At 48.3% G+C, this 14,583-nt stretch overlaps 3 protein-coding genes across 3 annotated transcripts; 1 reads left to right on the top strand and 2 right to left on the bottom strand.

Moving 5' to 3' along the window:
* Positions 1-62: 62 nt before the first annotated feature.
* MRPL27 (mitochondrial ribosomal protein L27) lies at positions 63-3,278 on the bottom strand. The gene is made up of 4 exons (XM_056505606.1): positions 3,150-3,278; positions 1,670-1,792; positions 914-981; positions 63-486 (listed from the first exon to the last, which is right to left on the bottom strand). Exons 1-4 carry the CDS (start codon positions 3,169-3,171, stop codon positions 280-282), a joined length of 420 nt encoding a protein of 139 aa, XP_056361581.1. The 5' UTR covers positions 3,172-3,278; the 3' UTR covers positions 63-279.
* A 4-nt stretch (positions 3,279-3,282) lies between these two features.
* EME1 (essential meiotic structure-specific endonuclease 1) lies at positions 3,283-9,475 on the top strand. The gene is made up of 8 exons (XM_056505589.1): positions 3,283-4,048; positions 4,132-4,259; positions 4,437-4,529; positions 4,948-5,066; positions 5,259-5,391; positions 5,911-6,026; positions 7,038-7,227; positions 7,576-9,475. The coding sequence occupies exons 1-8, from the start codon at positions 3,373-3,375 to the stop codon at positions 7,750-7,752; spliced, it is 1,632 nt and encodes a 543-aa protein (XP_056361564.1). The 5' UTR covers positions 3,283-3,372; the 3' UTR covers positions 7,753-9,475.
* A 96-nt stretch (positions 9,476-9,571) lies between these two features.
* LRRC59 (leucine rich repeat containing 59) lies at positions 9,572-14,301 on the bottom strand. The gene is made up of 7 exons (XM_056505600.1): positions 13,967-14,301; positions 13,176-13,235; positions 12,529-12,687; positions 12,118-12,222; positions 11,474-11,546; positions 10,878-11,051; positions 9,572-10,374 (listed from the first exon to the last, which is right to left on the bottom strand). The coding sequence occupies exons 1-7, from the start codon at positions 14,069-14,071 to the stop codon at positions 10,130-10,132; spliced, it is 921 nt and encodes a 306-aa protein (XP_056361575.1). The 5' UTR covers positions 14,072-14,301; the 3' UTR covers positions 9,572-10,129.
* Between the last annotated feature and the right edge of the window lie 282 nt (positions 14,302-14,583).

The raw sequence follows: 14,583 nt of genomic DNA, 5'->3' as shown, positions 1-14,583 counted from the left end.
GGAATTTATCCAGTGGCACAACAGACCAGGCTCTCCAGGTACTAAATGACCATGGTAACACATTCCATGAGCAGCCAAGACCTTCAGCTTCCCCACAGCATTTATTAAACACTCTTAAAAATACCAGCAGGTGATCTCAGTGCCTGAACACAGATGGTAAGCACTTCAGGAGCAAAACCAAGTCCTAAAACAGTATCTTCAGAGTCACTCTTGTCCTCAGATGCCAGTGTAGCTGTAGTGGTCTGTCCTTTCCATCTGTGCCCACATGGCACAGCAGGTTCACAGCATGGTGACGAGTTTGAAGCTTCCTACCTCTGTGGAAGGGACAACACTGATAAAAGTTTTATAAAGGACTGCTCCTTTGGGCAGCTGGCAGATGACATCCCTGCTCTCGCTGCTGCGGGGTGGGGGCACGAAGACCTCTTTGGTGTATCTCACAATCCCATCCTCCAGGGCATAGAGTGTCTTGTTCCGGCCCATCCCCACCTGGGAGAGGATGAGGAGCATTAGAAAGGAGGGGTTGGATATCCACAACTAAAACAGATCTAATAATTGGTCTGCCTTGTTTGATATGCTGGCTTCAACAGCATCTGTTGCTTTATTTTTTAAAATAAAAACACTCAACTTGCTTCCAGCAAGCAGTTTGCAATGGTGCTCAGTATGAGACATGAGACACCCATTCCAGCCTGAAGCACAAGTGCCCAGTCAGGTCACAGAGGTGTTCTGGGACAGCCATTACTTGCAGACCCTCCCTGAGCCCCATGAACACAGGTGCTGCTCTGAGCAGGCTCTGGGACTAATACCACAGAACACAGGGATGAGCATTAAAAATGAGACTCAGAGGAGGCAGTGAGTGTGGGACTCTGGGGGAAACTGATCTTCTCTGAGAACCAAGAGAGAGAAAAGGCCTTACGTGAGCGCCGGGATGCCAGCGGATCAACCGCTGCGTGGCCAAAATGTTTCCAGCGTGGACAAATGCACCTGCAACAGAGTGACACAGTCAGACTGCAGAGAAACAGCTCCCCAGAGCCCTGGCAGAACACAAATCATTCCAGGACTTACAAACCCCAGCTTTCTGTAGGCATTTCCTAAGGAAAAATTACTTCAAATGCTAAAAGCATCTGAACAAAGATGCTGTTAGCAGGAAATAAAAGACAATGAATAGACCATGTCAAAAAGTGAAATCTCTGAAAAGATTGCTTCTAGGGTACAAGGCATTTTCTGGTTCCTGAAGGCATTTGTTTTATTACATTTACATTGATATGTTTCCATCAGCAAAGCTAATAATTATTAAGCACTCAACTGCAAGAATCTGCACTTTGGCTTCTGCTAAGCCTCATAATTCTCTCCTTTGTAAACACTGGAAATGCTCAGTTTTTCCACCCAGCATGGGGGGAAAGTGCAGTGCAGTGATGAGGTGTCCCACAGTGTTCCCGCCTCCTGGGCTCTCTGGAGAGGCAAAGTTAGAACCAAAGTACATTTTCTGTAGGCAGTTTCAGCTGGTAGCTGCTGGGCTCATGATGGGGGGAGCTGACTCACCCTGCACACCCACCAACGACCCTGGATCATGAGGTTTCACTGATCCCCCCCTTCTCTTTCTCCTGGAAAAGTGCCCTGCCCACCTCCTCTGAAGAATCCAGTGAAATGCAAATAAGACACTCAGATCTACCTTCGACTTTTTTGAACCCGTAGCGTTTCCCAGGGCTGCGGCCACCGAGGTTTTTCGAGCTGCCCCCACTTTTCTTAGAAGCCCATCGGACAGCAACCAGGCTTGTATTTTGAGTGGTTAGAACTAGGTGAGGAGAAAGAACATCAGCTGGAAAAAGCATCATACATAATTCCTTCTGTCGCATGTAAAGGATATCAGTTAAGACAGGCTTTAAAATTAAAGACAAAGAAAAAGCCCTGGGTAAAACAAAAAGTATTCCAAGATAAATTAGACCAAAATGGCCTAAGTTTCCCTAAAAAAGGCCACAAGTGCTGCTGCTGCCCAGGTAGAATAAAACTCGGAGCAACAATGTTAAATGCTGTGCACAAATTCCCATTTCTTTCTTGTAAAATGCAGCATGTCACTGGCTGCTCTTACAGTGTTTTGAGAAAAGATGGGTTGTGATTTGCTTCAGTTTCCCCTTTGATCAAATGGCATTTACTTACACAGTTACATCCTGAAATCTTACAAATGAGCACACTCCAATTCTGGAAAATATATAAACATCCATGACCAGCCAGAAAAAGTCTGAGGAGTGTCCAAAAGGAGCATAAAGGTTGGACTTGCTGGTATTGGAGGTATTTTCCAACCTTACTGATTCTGTGATTCTTAAAAGCTCTAAGAAGAAATACAGAGCCTTGGGAGTGGCAAAAAAGGGAGTGTGGAGCACAGTTTTTTCATTAATCTTCCCAGTTTAAGGGAAGTGTTTAAGGCTGGGATGAACAGGGCTTGGAACAACCTGGTCTAGTGAAAGGTGTCCCTGCCCATGGCAGGGGTAAGAACTGGGTGTTCTTTAAGTTCCATCCCAACCCAAGTCATCATTATCTTAAAAATCTCTGCAGTACCACCTTTCATGCAGTTAAGAGACAAACCTAATTCTTCTGAATCCCTCTACTTAGCCTGTTAAGGAGCAGGTTAGTGCAGAACAGTAGTTATCTTATTTCCTTAACCAGAGCAAAACCACTGGTTTAACTTAATTAAATCATCACGGATACTCAGTGAGCTGGAAGTATGTCCCATCACTGGAAGTGTTCAAGCACAGGTTGGATGGGGCTTAATGCAGCCTGGGCTAATGGAAGGCATCTCTGCCCCCGGCAGGGAATTGGAACGAGATGATCTTTAAGATCCCTTCCAACCCAAACCTGTCCATAATTCTACGAAATGCTGTTCAGTAAAGGGTACAAAACCCTATTAATTTCAGGAGATGACCTATTAAGTAAATTAAAGCTTCCGACACTTGACAATTTGCAGGACGAACTACAGTTACAGTTTCACGTACGCAAACCCGTCCACCACCAGGCAAAGGCGAAAGCCGCGGGCTCGCGCTACCGGCAGTGACCTCCCTGGGGCACCTTCTCCCGAGCTCATCCCTCCCGCTGCACGGGCAGACCCCGCTCCCCGCCCCTCAGAGGGAAATAAGCCGACACAGGCCCACACTCACACAGCCGCCCCAGCGCCGCCATCTTGGTGGCGCCGCTTCCCCGCCGTCCTTCCGCTGGGACGGCCACGCGCACGCGCGCGCGCTGGGCAGCGATTGGTTGAGCGCGCGCCCCCGCGAGCGTTCCGACCAATGGCCGCGCACCGCACGCGGCTCCGGGCCAACCAGCGGCCGGCGCGCGCTTTCCCCTCAGGCGGGCGCGGGTGGCCCTGAGGAGCCGGGGGGGATGGCGGAGAGCGAGTCGGGGTCTGAGAGCAGCGAGGAGGAGAACCTGCCCTCCTTTGCCTACCTGCTGCAGCCGTCCCCATGCCTCGGCGAGCCGAGCCGCCCGCGATCGCCGCCTCCTGATCCTGGAGCGACAGAGGTTGTCACCATGGTGAGCAGCAGGAGCGAAGAGGGGGATGAGGAGGAGATGGACGTCGTCCCTTTGCATGAGACGGTCGAGATGAGGGTGGGAGCGGAGCCTGAGCCTTTCAACGTGGGCGCTGGCGATACAGGAGAGGCATCTGGGCTTTGTCATACTGGTGACCTGATGGCTCTTGGGAGCGGAGGGCTGCAGGACGACCTGGTACCGTCTGGAGAAGTGGCTTGCGACGGTGAGAATGGTACACGCAGTGCTGAGAGATTCCCCGTGTGCTCCTCGCCAGTCGACTCAGACAGGCCTAGTAGCCCCCCGGTAAGCAGAGAAAGGCCAGAAGCATCGCTCCCTCTCAAGAAGCGACAATATAGTCAGAAGGAACGGGAGGCAATCTGCCAGAATGCGTTGCAGAGAAGGAAGGAGCAAGAGGCAAACAGGAGGGAGCAGGAGGAGGAGAAAGAGAGGAAGAGAGCCGTTGCCAGGATGCTGAGAGCTCAGCGGCCAGGAGAGTGCCAGAAATACGTAACAGTGGTGCTAGATCCAGGTAGTTGTCCTCACAGCCTGCACCTGCCTTGTATTGACTGTTGTCTCCTCTCTCTGGAGGCCTGACCCGTGCATCGATTTCAGTCATCTTACAGGTAGAAGGTGGAGAGCAGATCCTTAGTGCTTTGCAGGCTGCCAATTATTCCTGTGTGTTTGAGAACCAAGCTGTTCCCTGCAGCATCACCTGGAGGAGAAAGACAGTGTCATCACAGGTATGCGAGCAAAATTTTGATAGTCTTGCCTATTTCTTCATGGGTTATTTGCGGTTGTTAGTAATTGTATTTAGCCACCCAAGTAAACACCCTCTGATCTCCCTGCTCGGAGCTCTGAGTGGGAGTCTGAGGGAATTCGAAATAGACTGTGGCCTGTTTGTTTTCATATCTGAACAGATGGGAGGAGGAGATGAATGGACAGAAGAACCAAATGTCCTTGTTCTGCTTGGCTTGGAGGAGTTTTTGTCCATGGCTCGCAGCTACAAGCAAGTGAGAATACTTATGACTTTTGTTTTCCTGAATATGCCTTGATGCAAAACTGGTGTTTTGTCATCTCTCTTAGTGGCAGGAAGGTTTTGGTGTGGGAGGAATGCAGGGTTTCACTAAAACAGAAATCTGGGTTTAGGAGCCATTAAGGAGTTGCATAATGTTAAGTCCTGACAAGCTTTCTTCGCTAGTTAAAATTATTCACACATTCCTGAAGAGTTGCATTGTTACATCAAGTGGGTTGGTTTTTTTTTTTTCTTTCTGCTCTAACTTCATGTGGGATCAAGTATTGCCTGCTTGCCCTGAAGAGCAAGGATGAACAGACTCATCTGCAGACCTACAACCAGGGCCATAATTTGCTATGCTTCTCTGTGTACCTCAAAATGGTTTAACTCCTTATTTTTCCCATTCATCTTTGCAGAACACTGATGGCTGTGCAGAAAGGCAGGAGACCCTGCAGAGCTATGTAGCTCACGTGATGGAGAAAATGCCTGGGAGAATTCTGGCTCTGGCAGTAGTTGGAGTAGAAAATTATTTCAGGTCAGACTTCTTCCCTCCAAATGTTTCTGTGTTTTCTCTGGCCTTGAAAAATGCCATAGGTGTTTGTGTTAATTCCATCTAGCAAAGACTGGAGTATGAGAGGTATTCCCAGAACTGCTCCTCCACTTTTTACAGAAACAGAAGCAAAGGTCCATCCAGACTGTCACCCCAGTCTTACTTGACTCTTTTTAGATCTCTCCAGGTTCAGACAAAACAAAGGCTGCGACAGACAGCAGCAAGTGGGAATCAAGAGAAACGGGGAGAAAGGAGAAAAAAGGAGGTTAAGGATTCTGGCCTGGACTTATCCAGAATGGATGTGAAAGAGGTGAGTACTTTTAAAACAGACATGCAGCCATCATCTCTTGTTTCCCAGTATTTGGACATTTGACCCAGTCACACAATTTTATGGGTGGGAGTACATGGCTTTCATTATTAATTAGTCCATCAGACTGTGGACAGAGCTCTTTGGGTTGAGCTCCCCACTGCTCGGTCATGTACCTGCTCCCACACAGACTGATGTGTCTCATTCACCTGGATACTGATGTCAGTCTCAGCACCTCCTGCCCTTCATGGCCCATTGGCAAAGCCCACTGGTGGCTTTTTTGTAACAAGAGCCACAGAGGAGCTGAGGCAGCTCAGAGGACACTGAGGTGGTATTAGCTGTCAGGAGACAGACTGCCCCTAAATGCTTCAGTGTCTTAAGTTAACTGTTCCCAAAGTGAAGGGAGTGTGAAGGTTCTTGTCCTACAGCAGAACGTTTGTGACCTTTTTCTGCTTCAGACAAAAATGGATTTTAATTCAACAAGACTGATTGTGCCATTTGTTGTTCCCAATGGTGATACAGGCCCTGGTGGATCTACAGTTGAGCACACAAGTCCAAATAAGCATTTTTGAGAGCACTGAGGAGCTTGGGGAATATGCCACTATGTTCACAAAAGCTGTGGCTGAGGCACCGTACAAGTGAGTAAGCAGAGGTTTAGTCCTACCTTTGGAGAGGCTGCACTTTAAGCTATTGGGAAGGAATAGCAGGTACAACACAGTGCATAATGGTTCTTAAAGGCACAGGTGACAAAGCAGCTGCTATTGCAACTCCTTCAATGCAGGACTTATTCCTGAAATTGATGTCCTGCCCACTGAAACCAGGATCTGTCCTGATCCCTCTTAGTCACAGGCTAGTTTGGGTTGGAAGGGACCTTAAAGATCATCTAATCCAGCCACCTGCAATGGGCAGGGACACCTTCCACTAGACCAGGTTGCTTAGTGCTCCATCCAGCCTGGCACTGAACACTTCCAGGGATGCGATATCTGCAACTTCTTCAGGCAGTTTGATCTGGTGCCTCACCGTCGTCAGGTTTCACACTGGAGCCTTGACATCAAGTAGAGCTCTTGTTCTGAGTCAGACTTTTAGAGTGGGAAGGGATTGCAAGTAGGGTTGGCTCTTAGAGTGCTTAGCTTTTCTTCTTCAGTATGTAACCAAGAGACGTGCCTGAGAATGAACCACTTGGCTCTTTCCATTGACGAGGGAGGACAGCAGCTTGTTGCAGTGGTAACTAAGAAAGCCATCTTGTGCAGTCTCACACAATCCTGGCATTCCCATCACAGCAGCTGTTGGGTTTCCATGTCAGCCATGACAAGAGATGAGATGTCATTAAAAATGACATCTAAAAGTGTTTGATTATGGTTGACAGCCAGAATGTGACTTCTTGTTTACCACTTTGTCTGCAAGTTGGCTTGTGTCAGGATTGCTGCTGGGTACAGGATTGTTTCTTTTTCAGTAGCAATCTGGGCCTTAAAGAAATTGGTAATGCATGTAAAGAAAACAGGGTCAAATTGTTCATGTTTCCTTTGATGCCAGTTGTGTCTGACAGCTCAAGTGAGGGATGGCGCTCTGTGTGACAACAGATGGCAGGGACAGGATTTTCTTCACAGCCTCATTGTCTCATTTACTTCCTCATTCCTTGTTCTCCCTAGGCGAGAGCGAGACAACACAGCATTCTCTTTCTACTTGGAGAAAGGCTGTTCTGGAGGAGTGAAGGTGGATCCTTCTGGAAAGGGTCTCTTGAAAGTTTGGAAGAGGCAGATACAGCAATTTAACCGTGTCAGCTCTGAGATGGCTGAGGCTATCGTGTCTGCATACCCTTCTCCTCAGCTTCTGATCCAGGTGAGGATACCTCAGGGATACCCAGCACTGTGTGCAGGCAGCCAGCTCATCCAGGGGGTGGAAGAAGTAATTGAATCGGTATTAAATTAGACACAATGGTTCTGTATAAGCGGTTCAGTAAGTTAGTGAAGGAACTGATTCCTTGGCATCCACTGTTCTGGCTTCCTACTGAGGGAGCAGCACTGGCCCCACTCTCCAAACTCACAGATGGGACTTGGGCAGAAACCAAGTGAAAAAGGAGTGGGCATTGTGGAAGGGCAGAGCAGGTACAGGTGCATAGCTTTGATTGTGTTATTGAGCAATGGCTGCAAGCGGGTGATGCCATTGTTCCCTTTGTGCTGTCTCTAGGCCTATGAGAGATGCTCCTCGGAGCAGGAGCGGGAGAACATGCTGTCCAACATCCCTGTGCACCGTGGGGAGGGGGTGACAGCCACCTCCCGCCGCATCGGGCCCGAGCTGTCCCGACGCATCTACCTGCAGATGACTTCCCACGATCCTGACCTCTGTCTGGATTCTACTGGGTAGCACTGGGAAAAAGGGTTTTACTGTTTGTCCAGTTAAGTGTTCAGTTTTGGATTTCACTGGGTAGCTCCAGGGAATAAGGGTTTTACCATTTGTCTGGTCAAGTTTTCAGTTTTCTTCTGTGAAGAAGTGCTTAGATAACACTCATTGATCCTTGTTCAAAGACTTGAAGCACATTTAAACTTTACTGTTGTAGGAAAAAAGTTGGATATCAAGTTGATGAATAGCAGGAGTTTACACAAGAAAGATGGGGAACATCTTCCCTAAGCCACATGAGTTGCACACAGCTTATAGTACTGATGTTGTTTTACTTATCTGTCTATAAAATAAATAATTTTGAAGAATAACCTTTGCTCCTTAACATGGCGTCTTGAACATAGACAGGAATACTTCCTCTTGCTCTCCTGAACTGCAAGGACTCCTCCCTCTTTTGAGACAAATCCTGATGCTAGAGCAACATGGTGCTGCCCCCCCAGCACCTGCTCTAATGAGATGAAAGAACTTTACCTCACAAAACAGCCTCTCATTGTTCCACTGTAGCAGATGGGAATGAGAAAGACTAATTTTCAGATATAAGTTTAGAGTGCTCTGAGTCAGTCTCCAGACAGCTTAATCTACAGAGGATCTTGAAATCTGATTATATGTGCTGGAATTATGAAGTCTAAACAGTTGGCAGAAAAAGCTTCCTTTTAATTAGATTGGGGACCACGGCCTGTCCGTGCAGCCATCAGCAATTGTGTGCACACAAGGACAGTTGAGGGTTTTTGTAACAGCATTGCTGAGATGAGTGCTCAGAGAATTAAGCTGCATTCCATATGTGGAAGTTAACTCTTTGGAACTCTGCTGCCTCCAGTGGAAAACTCCCCACCGGCCCTGCTTGTTCCAGTCTTCCACCATGAGCCCTGGCCTGGCCAGAAGTGCTGTTGACCTGAACCTATAAATTGTGTAAGCCTGGTGCTCACCAACCTATGCAACACTCATCTGGATGTTGGCAGGAAGGGCTGCATGGAGGAAACATTGCTTTAGGTGCTGTTTGTCATTTTCCTGAACATTTCTGGATATAGAGTAATGATCTTTTAAAGAATGGGATGAGTTAGTCCCCCAAAGCAAAGCTTAAAGGTGTTTGAAGGAAGCTTTGAAAACATACACCCTCCTAAGGCAGAGGCAGCCCTTCCTTCTTTCTATCTGATACTTCTGCTGCTGCTCTCTCCTGTGTGATATTCAAGGAACCATAATCTTCTCACTGGGCTACAGAAAAATTAAGATTTACTACTATGATGGTTTCCTCATAGCACTGCTCCTGGCAGCAATAATCCCAGGTATGAGAAGAGGGAATTATTCTGGATACCAGTGTAGGATGTCTCAGTGGAGTCTGTGTACAGATATATCTCTGTGGATAGATAAATACAGACTGTATATACAGTCTGTATATCTGATACAGATATACAAGTGTAAAACTTGCACTGCATTTTAAGTACTCACAAAACTCTTAAGAATATGAAAAACTTTTGCTTGATGGGGGTTTTTAAAGGAAATTTTAAAATTAATTATTTCAAATAACTTTAAAGGAAATTCTAAATAATTCACAGACCATTGCAAAGCTGAGTTTTCCTCTCAAGGTGCAAACCACCCAACCTTCCCCCAACCCTGAGGCTTCCCCTTTTCTGCCAACAGTGCTCCCACAGTGCCACCCGGTGCTGCTGCTGCTGCAGCAGCAGGCAGGAATTATCCCCACGTCCTTGGAAACCACTTGTGGCAGTTCCTAAAAGGCCTAATTAAAATTAAAGCCATGTTAACAACATAAACATTCAGTTCAGACAAATTGCTGTGAAAACTGTTGTATTGAAAATTTTCAACTCCTTTCAATAGCACATCAGCCTCTTTGCTCCAACACAGGGATGCACAGCCATCCTACATGCCTGTAATTGGTCCTGGAGTGGGGCCTTAGTGTATTATTCCCATACAACCATACCACCAATTTTAGCACAAACAGAAATGAGAGCAAGGAATGGATATGTATTAAAAACCTTCCACCTTCAAGTCAGAGCTACAGCTGTCTCCCCCAGGTGATATGAGGGCTGCTGGCCCCCATTCCTATAGACTGTCAGCTTCCTGTACCTCACAGTCCTGGTGGATACCACTTGGAAGCAAGGAGTGGTGACAAGTTTGGGTTAACATGCACAAATAATGGGAGTTACAGGCTGACTGAGAGACATGCACAACGAAGATGGTTTGAACAATAGCTCTGCTCTGTGGAGTGGAGCAGCAAACCAACGCTGACTGGTTCAAAGCAGTTTCATCAGAACACAATTCCATAGGAATTCTGGCTGCGTAGATGGTAGAAGGAGATGCTGACGAAGCGAGTGCCCATCCAGGACAATCACTGCTGCGAGTTGTGCTGTAGCATGTTCTGCAGGGTTTTGTGGTTTTGCAGAGCAGCCACCACGTCCCCGTAGAGGGTGTTGACGCTGACACACAGAGGTTGGTGCTGCAGCTCCGTCAGTTTGCAGGCAGCCAGAGTGCAGAGGATGCAGAAGAGCACAAAGAGCAGGACTCTGAGCACCGACCGCGACCACGAGGGCTTGTGCCGGGGGGGCTGAGGGGGACGGGAGCTGGAGGCTGGCTCTGCAGTGAGAAATGAACAGCACAGAAAGTGAGCAGTTCATCAACTACAACAGGCTATGCTCACAAACTGTTCAGGTAAGATACTTAATCTCTGCTGCAGTTGGCTTTGGTTGTGAATTTTCACCACTTAGCTCTGATAAATAAGTAGATGTGCAGGATTTAACCGCTTAGGATGAAAAGCTTCAGATCCAGTTACACTGTAAAGCACCTCCATGTTGCACAGGATCTGATTATGCAAATGTAGTTCAGTAAATTTAAAGAAAAATGAGTGAAGATCTCATTAGGAACAGCTGGAGAACTTCCTGACTTGTAGCTTCACAGTTCATGGCAACACAGGCAAAGGGAAAAGTGCACAGCAGCAGAGTTTATCAGAACTATAAGTCCCCTTCTTCCCTCTTCCACTGTTTCCCAGTACCTGGACTGCATGAAAACAATTCTGGCAGCATCACAATCTGATGACAATGAATCCTGACACAATCCCACCCAAAATGGACACTACTTACTTCGGGTGTGCACCGTTTCCTTTTTAGTTTTCTTTTCCATCTCCTGTTTTGCAGCTTTCTGAGCATCGTACTCCCGCCTCCTGCGCTCCTTCTCCTCTGCCTTCTCTCGCTTCCGCAGTTCTCTCTCCTGAGCCTCCTTTGCTCGCTGCTCTGCTTCACGCCTCTTCTCCATTTCTGGGGGTTAACAGCAAGTTTTTCCCTTTTATGTAAAGGGTAGTCACTGCCATTTTCCTTATTACATTATTATACCAACTGGAATGAGGAAACCAGTTAAACAGCTATCTTTTTTATCATTTTATTTAGTATTACACACCTGCATTTTACTGTGCTTTTCTTTCATGTTTTTATAGGTAAGCTATAGCATATTCCATGTAAAGATTTAACTATTCCTCAGGCCAAGAAATCACATATGTACCCCCCTACTATCTTTCTCCCTCCAACCCTTTTACCCTACTACTCCCTGAGTACTTTGGGCTTGGGTGGCTACAAGTATGAGTTAAATGGCAATTTTTTAGATGGTGATGAGAATGTTTGGGTGTGTTAGAGAGACCAAGAGCAGTCCTCAGCAGACAGCACGTGGAGCTCTTCGTGCCTACCTCTCTCTGCCTGGAGTTTCCGCTGCCGTTGTCGATCTTGCTCGGACTGGATTGCTTTCATGTGCTGCAGTACCTTAAAGGGCCAAGAAAACAACCTGAGGGCTGTGCAGAAGCCTTGTGGCACAGTCAGTTCAAAACAGCACAGCTGGACTGTGGCTGAGGTCAGCTGACTCCCAACCCTCACCTACACTACAGCTATAGCTCTGAAAAGAACTCACAACTTACGTGAGTCTGTTGTTAAAAAACAGATCTTCCCATTAAAAACAAACTTGGCAAACTGGTGCTCAGGGATCCAGAGGATCACAGAACATTTCTATTTATATTTATCAGAACTTCTCCAGAGGTTGTTGTACTACCAGCACAGGCATGGATTATGATGTCTGATTACGGCTCCACTTTATGGGCAACTAGCATTTAATCCTCTCTTAACTCCACTAATAGAGAAGCATCCTGCTCAGCCAGGTATTTGCCCTCCACAGGCACAGCAGCAGTGAAGTCAGTGGAGAGTACCTGCACCTTACACCTCCTGAAGAAACTTCAGGCTCCTGCAGCAGCTGCCCAGCTTGCTAAGCAAACAGAGGAAGAATCACTGGCAAAGCCATGAAAGGAAAAAAAAAAAAATTTAATAAAAGCAGACTCCTTACCTTGACAGCAGCCTGCTTACACTGATTCTCATCCAGACAGTCTCCTGCCACTTTAGCCAGGACAGGATCAAGGGGATTGTCCTTCAGATCCAGCCACTTCAGATTCTGCAAAAAGGCACAACAAAGGGGAGGCTGTAAGAGCATAGCAGTCGTGGAATCATTTAAGAGATCCAAAGCAGAAGAAAAGAACTGCTTAGTTTTTACATGGATAAAACAGGTACAGAAGATGAGCAGAGATGTTTTCAATAGATTGAGAGGATTTTCACTGAGCTTGTGGTGCAGAGCCAGCTGAATTTTGGAATGGGTAGTCAGCAGGATGGATGCTTTACCAGAGATATCAACTTGAGCAGGATCACAAGACCCTGGGCTGCATCCCAAAGCTTTACGTAACTGCCCAGCAAACAGTTTTACCTTGAGCTGTGCAAAGCTGACTGGCAGGGTGACCAAGCGGTTGTTCAGAAGGTCCAGGTGCTGCAGATTCACCAGGCGGCCGAAGTCCAAGGGCAGCTGTTGCAGCCGATTTTTACTCAAATCCAGCTTCACCAGATGCATCAAACTGCAGAAGTCTGACTACAAACCAGACAAAGAAAACCCAGAGAAAGCTGGTCAGCACCTTTATGGAAGAACCTCAGTGGAAGCACATAGAGATAGCCTGCTCCTCTCATCTGGCACAAATCCTTCACTTACTACAGGACTGTGATGGAGGAAAATCACTTGCCTTGGAAGATGGAGGTGAGATACAGTGGGACAGATAAGACAGACTGAGAAGGTTATGGATGACAGTATGACAGGAACAAACCCATGTCCCCACTGCTGATGGGATGCTCTGGAAGGAATGTACTGTAACCTTCACACAGTTCAGCCCTGTACTCTCTCCTGCCTCAGCCAAATCCACTGCCAGCACTGACCTGTCACTAACAATAGAGTCATTCAGCCATCCCAGGGCAGGGAAAGTGCCAGTTCCACAGTGCCTGGTGAGCCCCTACTGAAGCACCAAATATGAATCTTTCCAAATATTTCCCAGCACACATCCCCACGGAGACTCTCTATCACCTTACCGGCAAGGAAACGAGGTTGTTACAGGACAAATCCAAGACAGTAGCTTTTGGAAGAGCAGCCTGAAAGACAAATAAGGCACTGAATGAACATGGAGGTTCACCCAAGCCCTTCTGACACCTGCTAGTTCTGCTTCGGCCTCTGCGGTTTCTCCCGCGTCAGTCTGTCCATCCCCCGCGGCTGTTCTGAGCTCACGTCATCTCCGGCTCCATCTCTGGGGCCAAAAAAAAAGGTTCTTATCCCGGGACAGCCGTGACTAGCGGCTGCCAGGCCCGCGGGACACAGAGCCTTACAGCTTTTAAATACCTGCAGGCCAGCTCACAGAACCTTACAGCTTTAAATACCTGCAGGCCAGCTCACAGAACCTTACAGCTTTTAAATACCTGCAGGCCAGCTCACAGAACCTTACAGCTTTTAAATACCTGCAGGCCAGCTCACAGAACCTTACAGCTTTTAAATACCTGCAGGCCAGCTCACAGAACCTTACAGCTTTTAAATACCTGCAGGCCGGCTCAGAAACCCTCAGAACACAGAACCTTGCAGCTTTAAATACCTGCAGGCCGGCTCACAGAACCTTACAGCATTAAATACCTGCAGCCAGCTCACAAACCCCCAGCACACAGAACCTTACAGCTTTAAATACCTACAGCCAGCTCAGAAACCCCCAGCACACAGAACCTTACAGCTTTAAATACCCGCAGGCCGGCTCGCAAGCCCCAGCACTCCTGGCTCTCCTACTGCCCCTTCCCGGGGGCCGGTTCCCACCCCCGCCGGGACGCGGCCGGACACTCACCAGCTCCCGCACCGGCACCTCGTTCAGGTCGCACAGGCTCAGGTCCAGCTCATTGCCGTCCAGCTTGTCCTTGAGGCTGAGCCCCTTCCCACTGCCCCGCGACATGGCTCCGGCGGCGACTGCCTGCGGGGGATGCGGCTCGGTTCGGAGCGGCTAGGCACGGCACAGCCCGGTCCGTCCCGGCGTGGCACGGCCCGGCACAGCACACCACAGCCCGGTATGGCACAGCCCAGCCCGGCCCGTCCCGGCGTGGCACAGCCCAGCACAGCCCAGCCCGGCCCGGCCCCGCCAGCCACTTCCGCGGCCACGTCCGCGCGGGCCCTGCAGCCGCCGCCGCGGGACCGAGCGCGCCCGCTGCCGGCCCGGAGCGGGGCCGCAGAGCACGCACAGATCGGCTTCAGGAGGGACGCTGCCCGGTGTTTGAGCTCTGCATACTTCCAAACATAAGCAACAAGAAAGGAGATTTAATCCCCGAAGCAGAGAGCAGCCAATAAGCTCTAAGTGCTGTCTTAGAAAGATGGATTACTTGTTGGTAGAATTGTCTTGTTTAGGTTTAAGGCTTGATCCAATGATCTCAGACTTAGTGGGAGGTTAACAAATCTTGGGAAGGAGGATGT

Source organism: Oenanthe melanoleuca, chromosome 18 (genome assembly GCF_029582105.1).
Source record: "Oenanthe melanoleuca isolate GR-GAL-2019-014 chromosome 18, OMel1.0, whole genome shotgun sequence".
Taxonomy (NCBI): domain Eukaryota; kingdom Metazoa; phylum Chordata; class Aves; order Passeriformes; family Muscicapidae; genus Oenanthe; species Oenanthe melanoleuca.
The sequence above is the reverse complement of the archived record's forward strand: the minus strand, read 5'-3'. Positions and strand labels throughout refer to the sequence as shown.

What these genes read in the sequence shown, in the direction of transcription:
- MRPL27 (XM_056505606.1), bottom strand. Translation starts at nt 3,171, where the DNA reads ATGGCGGCGCTGGGGCGGCTGT. An exon ending in CGGGTTCAAAAAAGTCGAAG is followed by an intron (nt 982 to 1,669) that starts GTAGATCTGAGT and finishes ACTCTGTTGCAG; the next exon opens with GTGCATTTGTCCACGCTGGA. An exon ending in GCTGGCATCCCGGCGCTCAC is followed by an intron (nt 487 to 913) that starts GTAAGGCCTTTT and finishes ATCCTCTCCCAG; the next exon opens with GTGGGGATGGGCCGGAACAA.
- EME1 (XM_056505589.1), top strand. Translation starts at nt 3,373, where the DNA reads ATGGCGGAGAGCGAGTCGGGGTCTGAGAGCAGCGAGGAGGAGAACCTG. An exon ending in TGGCTCGCAGCTACAAGCAA is followed by an intron (nt 4,530 to 4,947) that starts GTGAGAATACTT and finishes TCATCTTTGCAG; the next exon opens with AACACTGATGGCTGTGCAGA. An exon ending in CCAGAATGGATGTGAAAGAG is followed by an intron (nt 5,392 to 5,910) that starts GTGAGTACTTTT and finishes ATGGTGATACAG; the next exon opens with GCCCTGGTGGATCTACAGTT.
- LRRC59 (XM_056505600.1), bottom strand. Translation starts at nt 14,071, where the DNA reads ATGTCGCGGGGCAGTGGGAAGGGGCTCAGCCTCAAGGACAAGCTGGAC. An exon ending in GAAACTCCAGGCAGAGAGAG is followed by an intron (nt 11,052 to 11,473) that starts GTAGGCACGAAG and finishes GTTAACCCCCAG; the next exon opens with AAATGGAGAAGAGGCGTGAA. An exon ending in GGAAACGGTGCACACCCGAA is followed by an intron (nt 10,375 to 10,877) that starts GTAAGTAGTGTC and finishes TTCTCACTGCAG; the next exon opens with AGCCAGCCTCCAGCTCCCGT.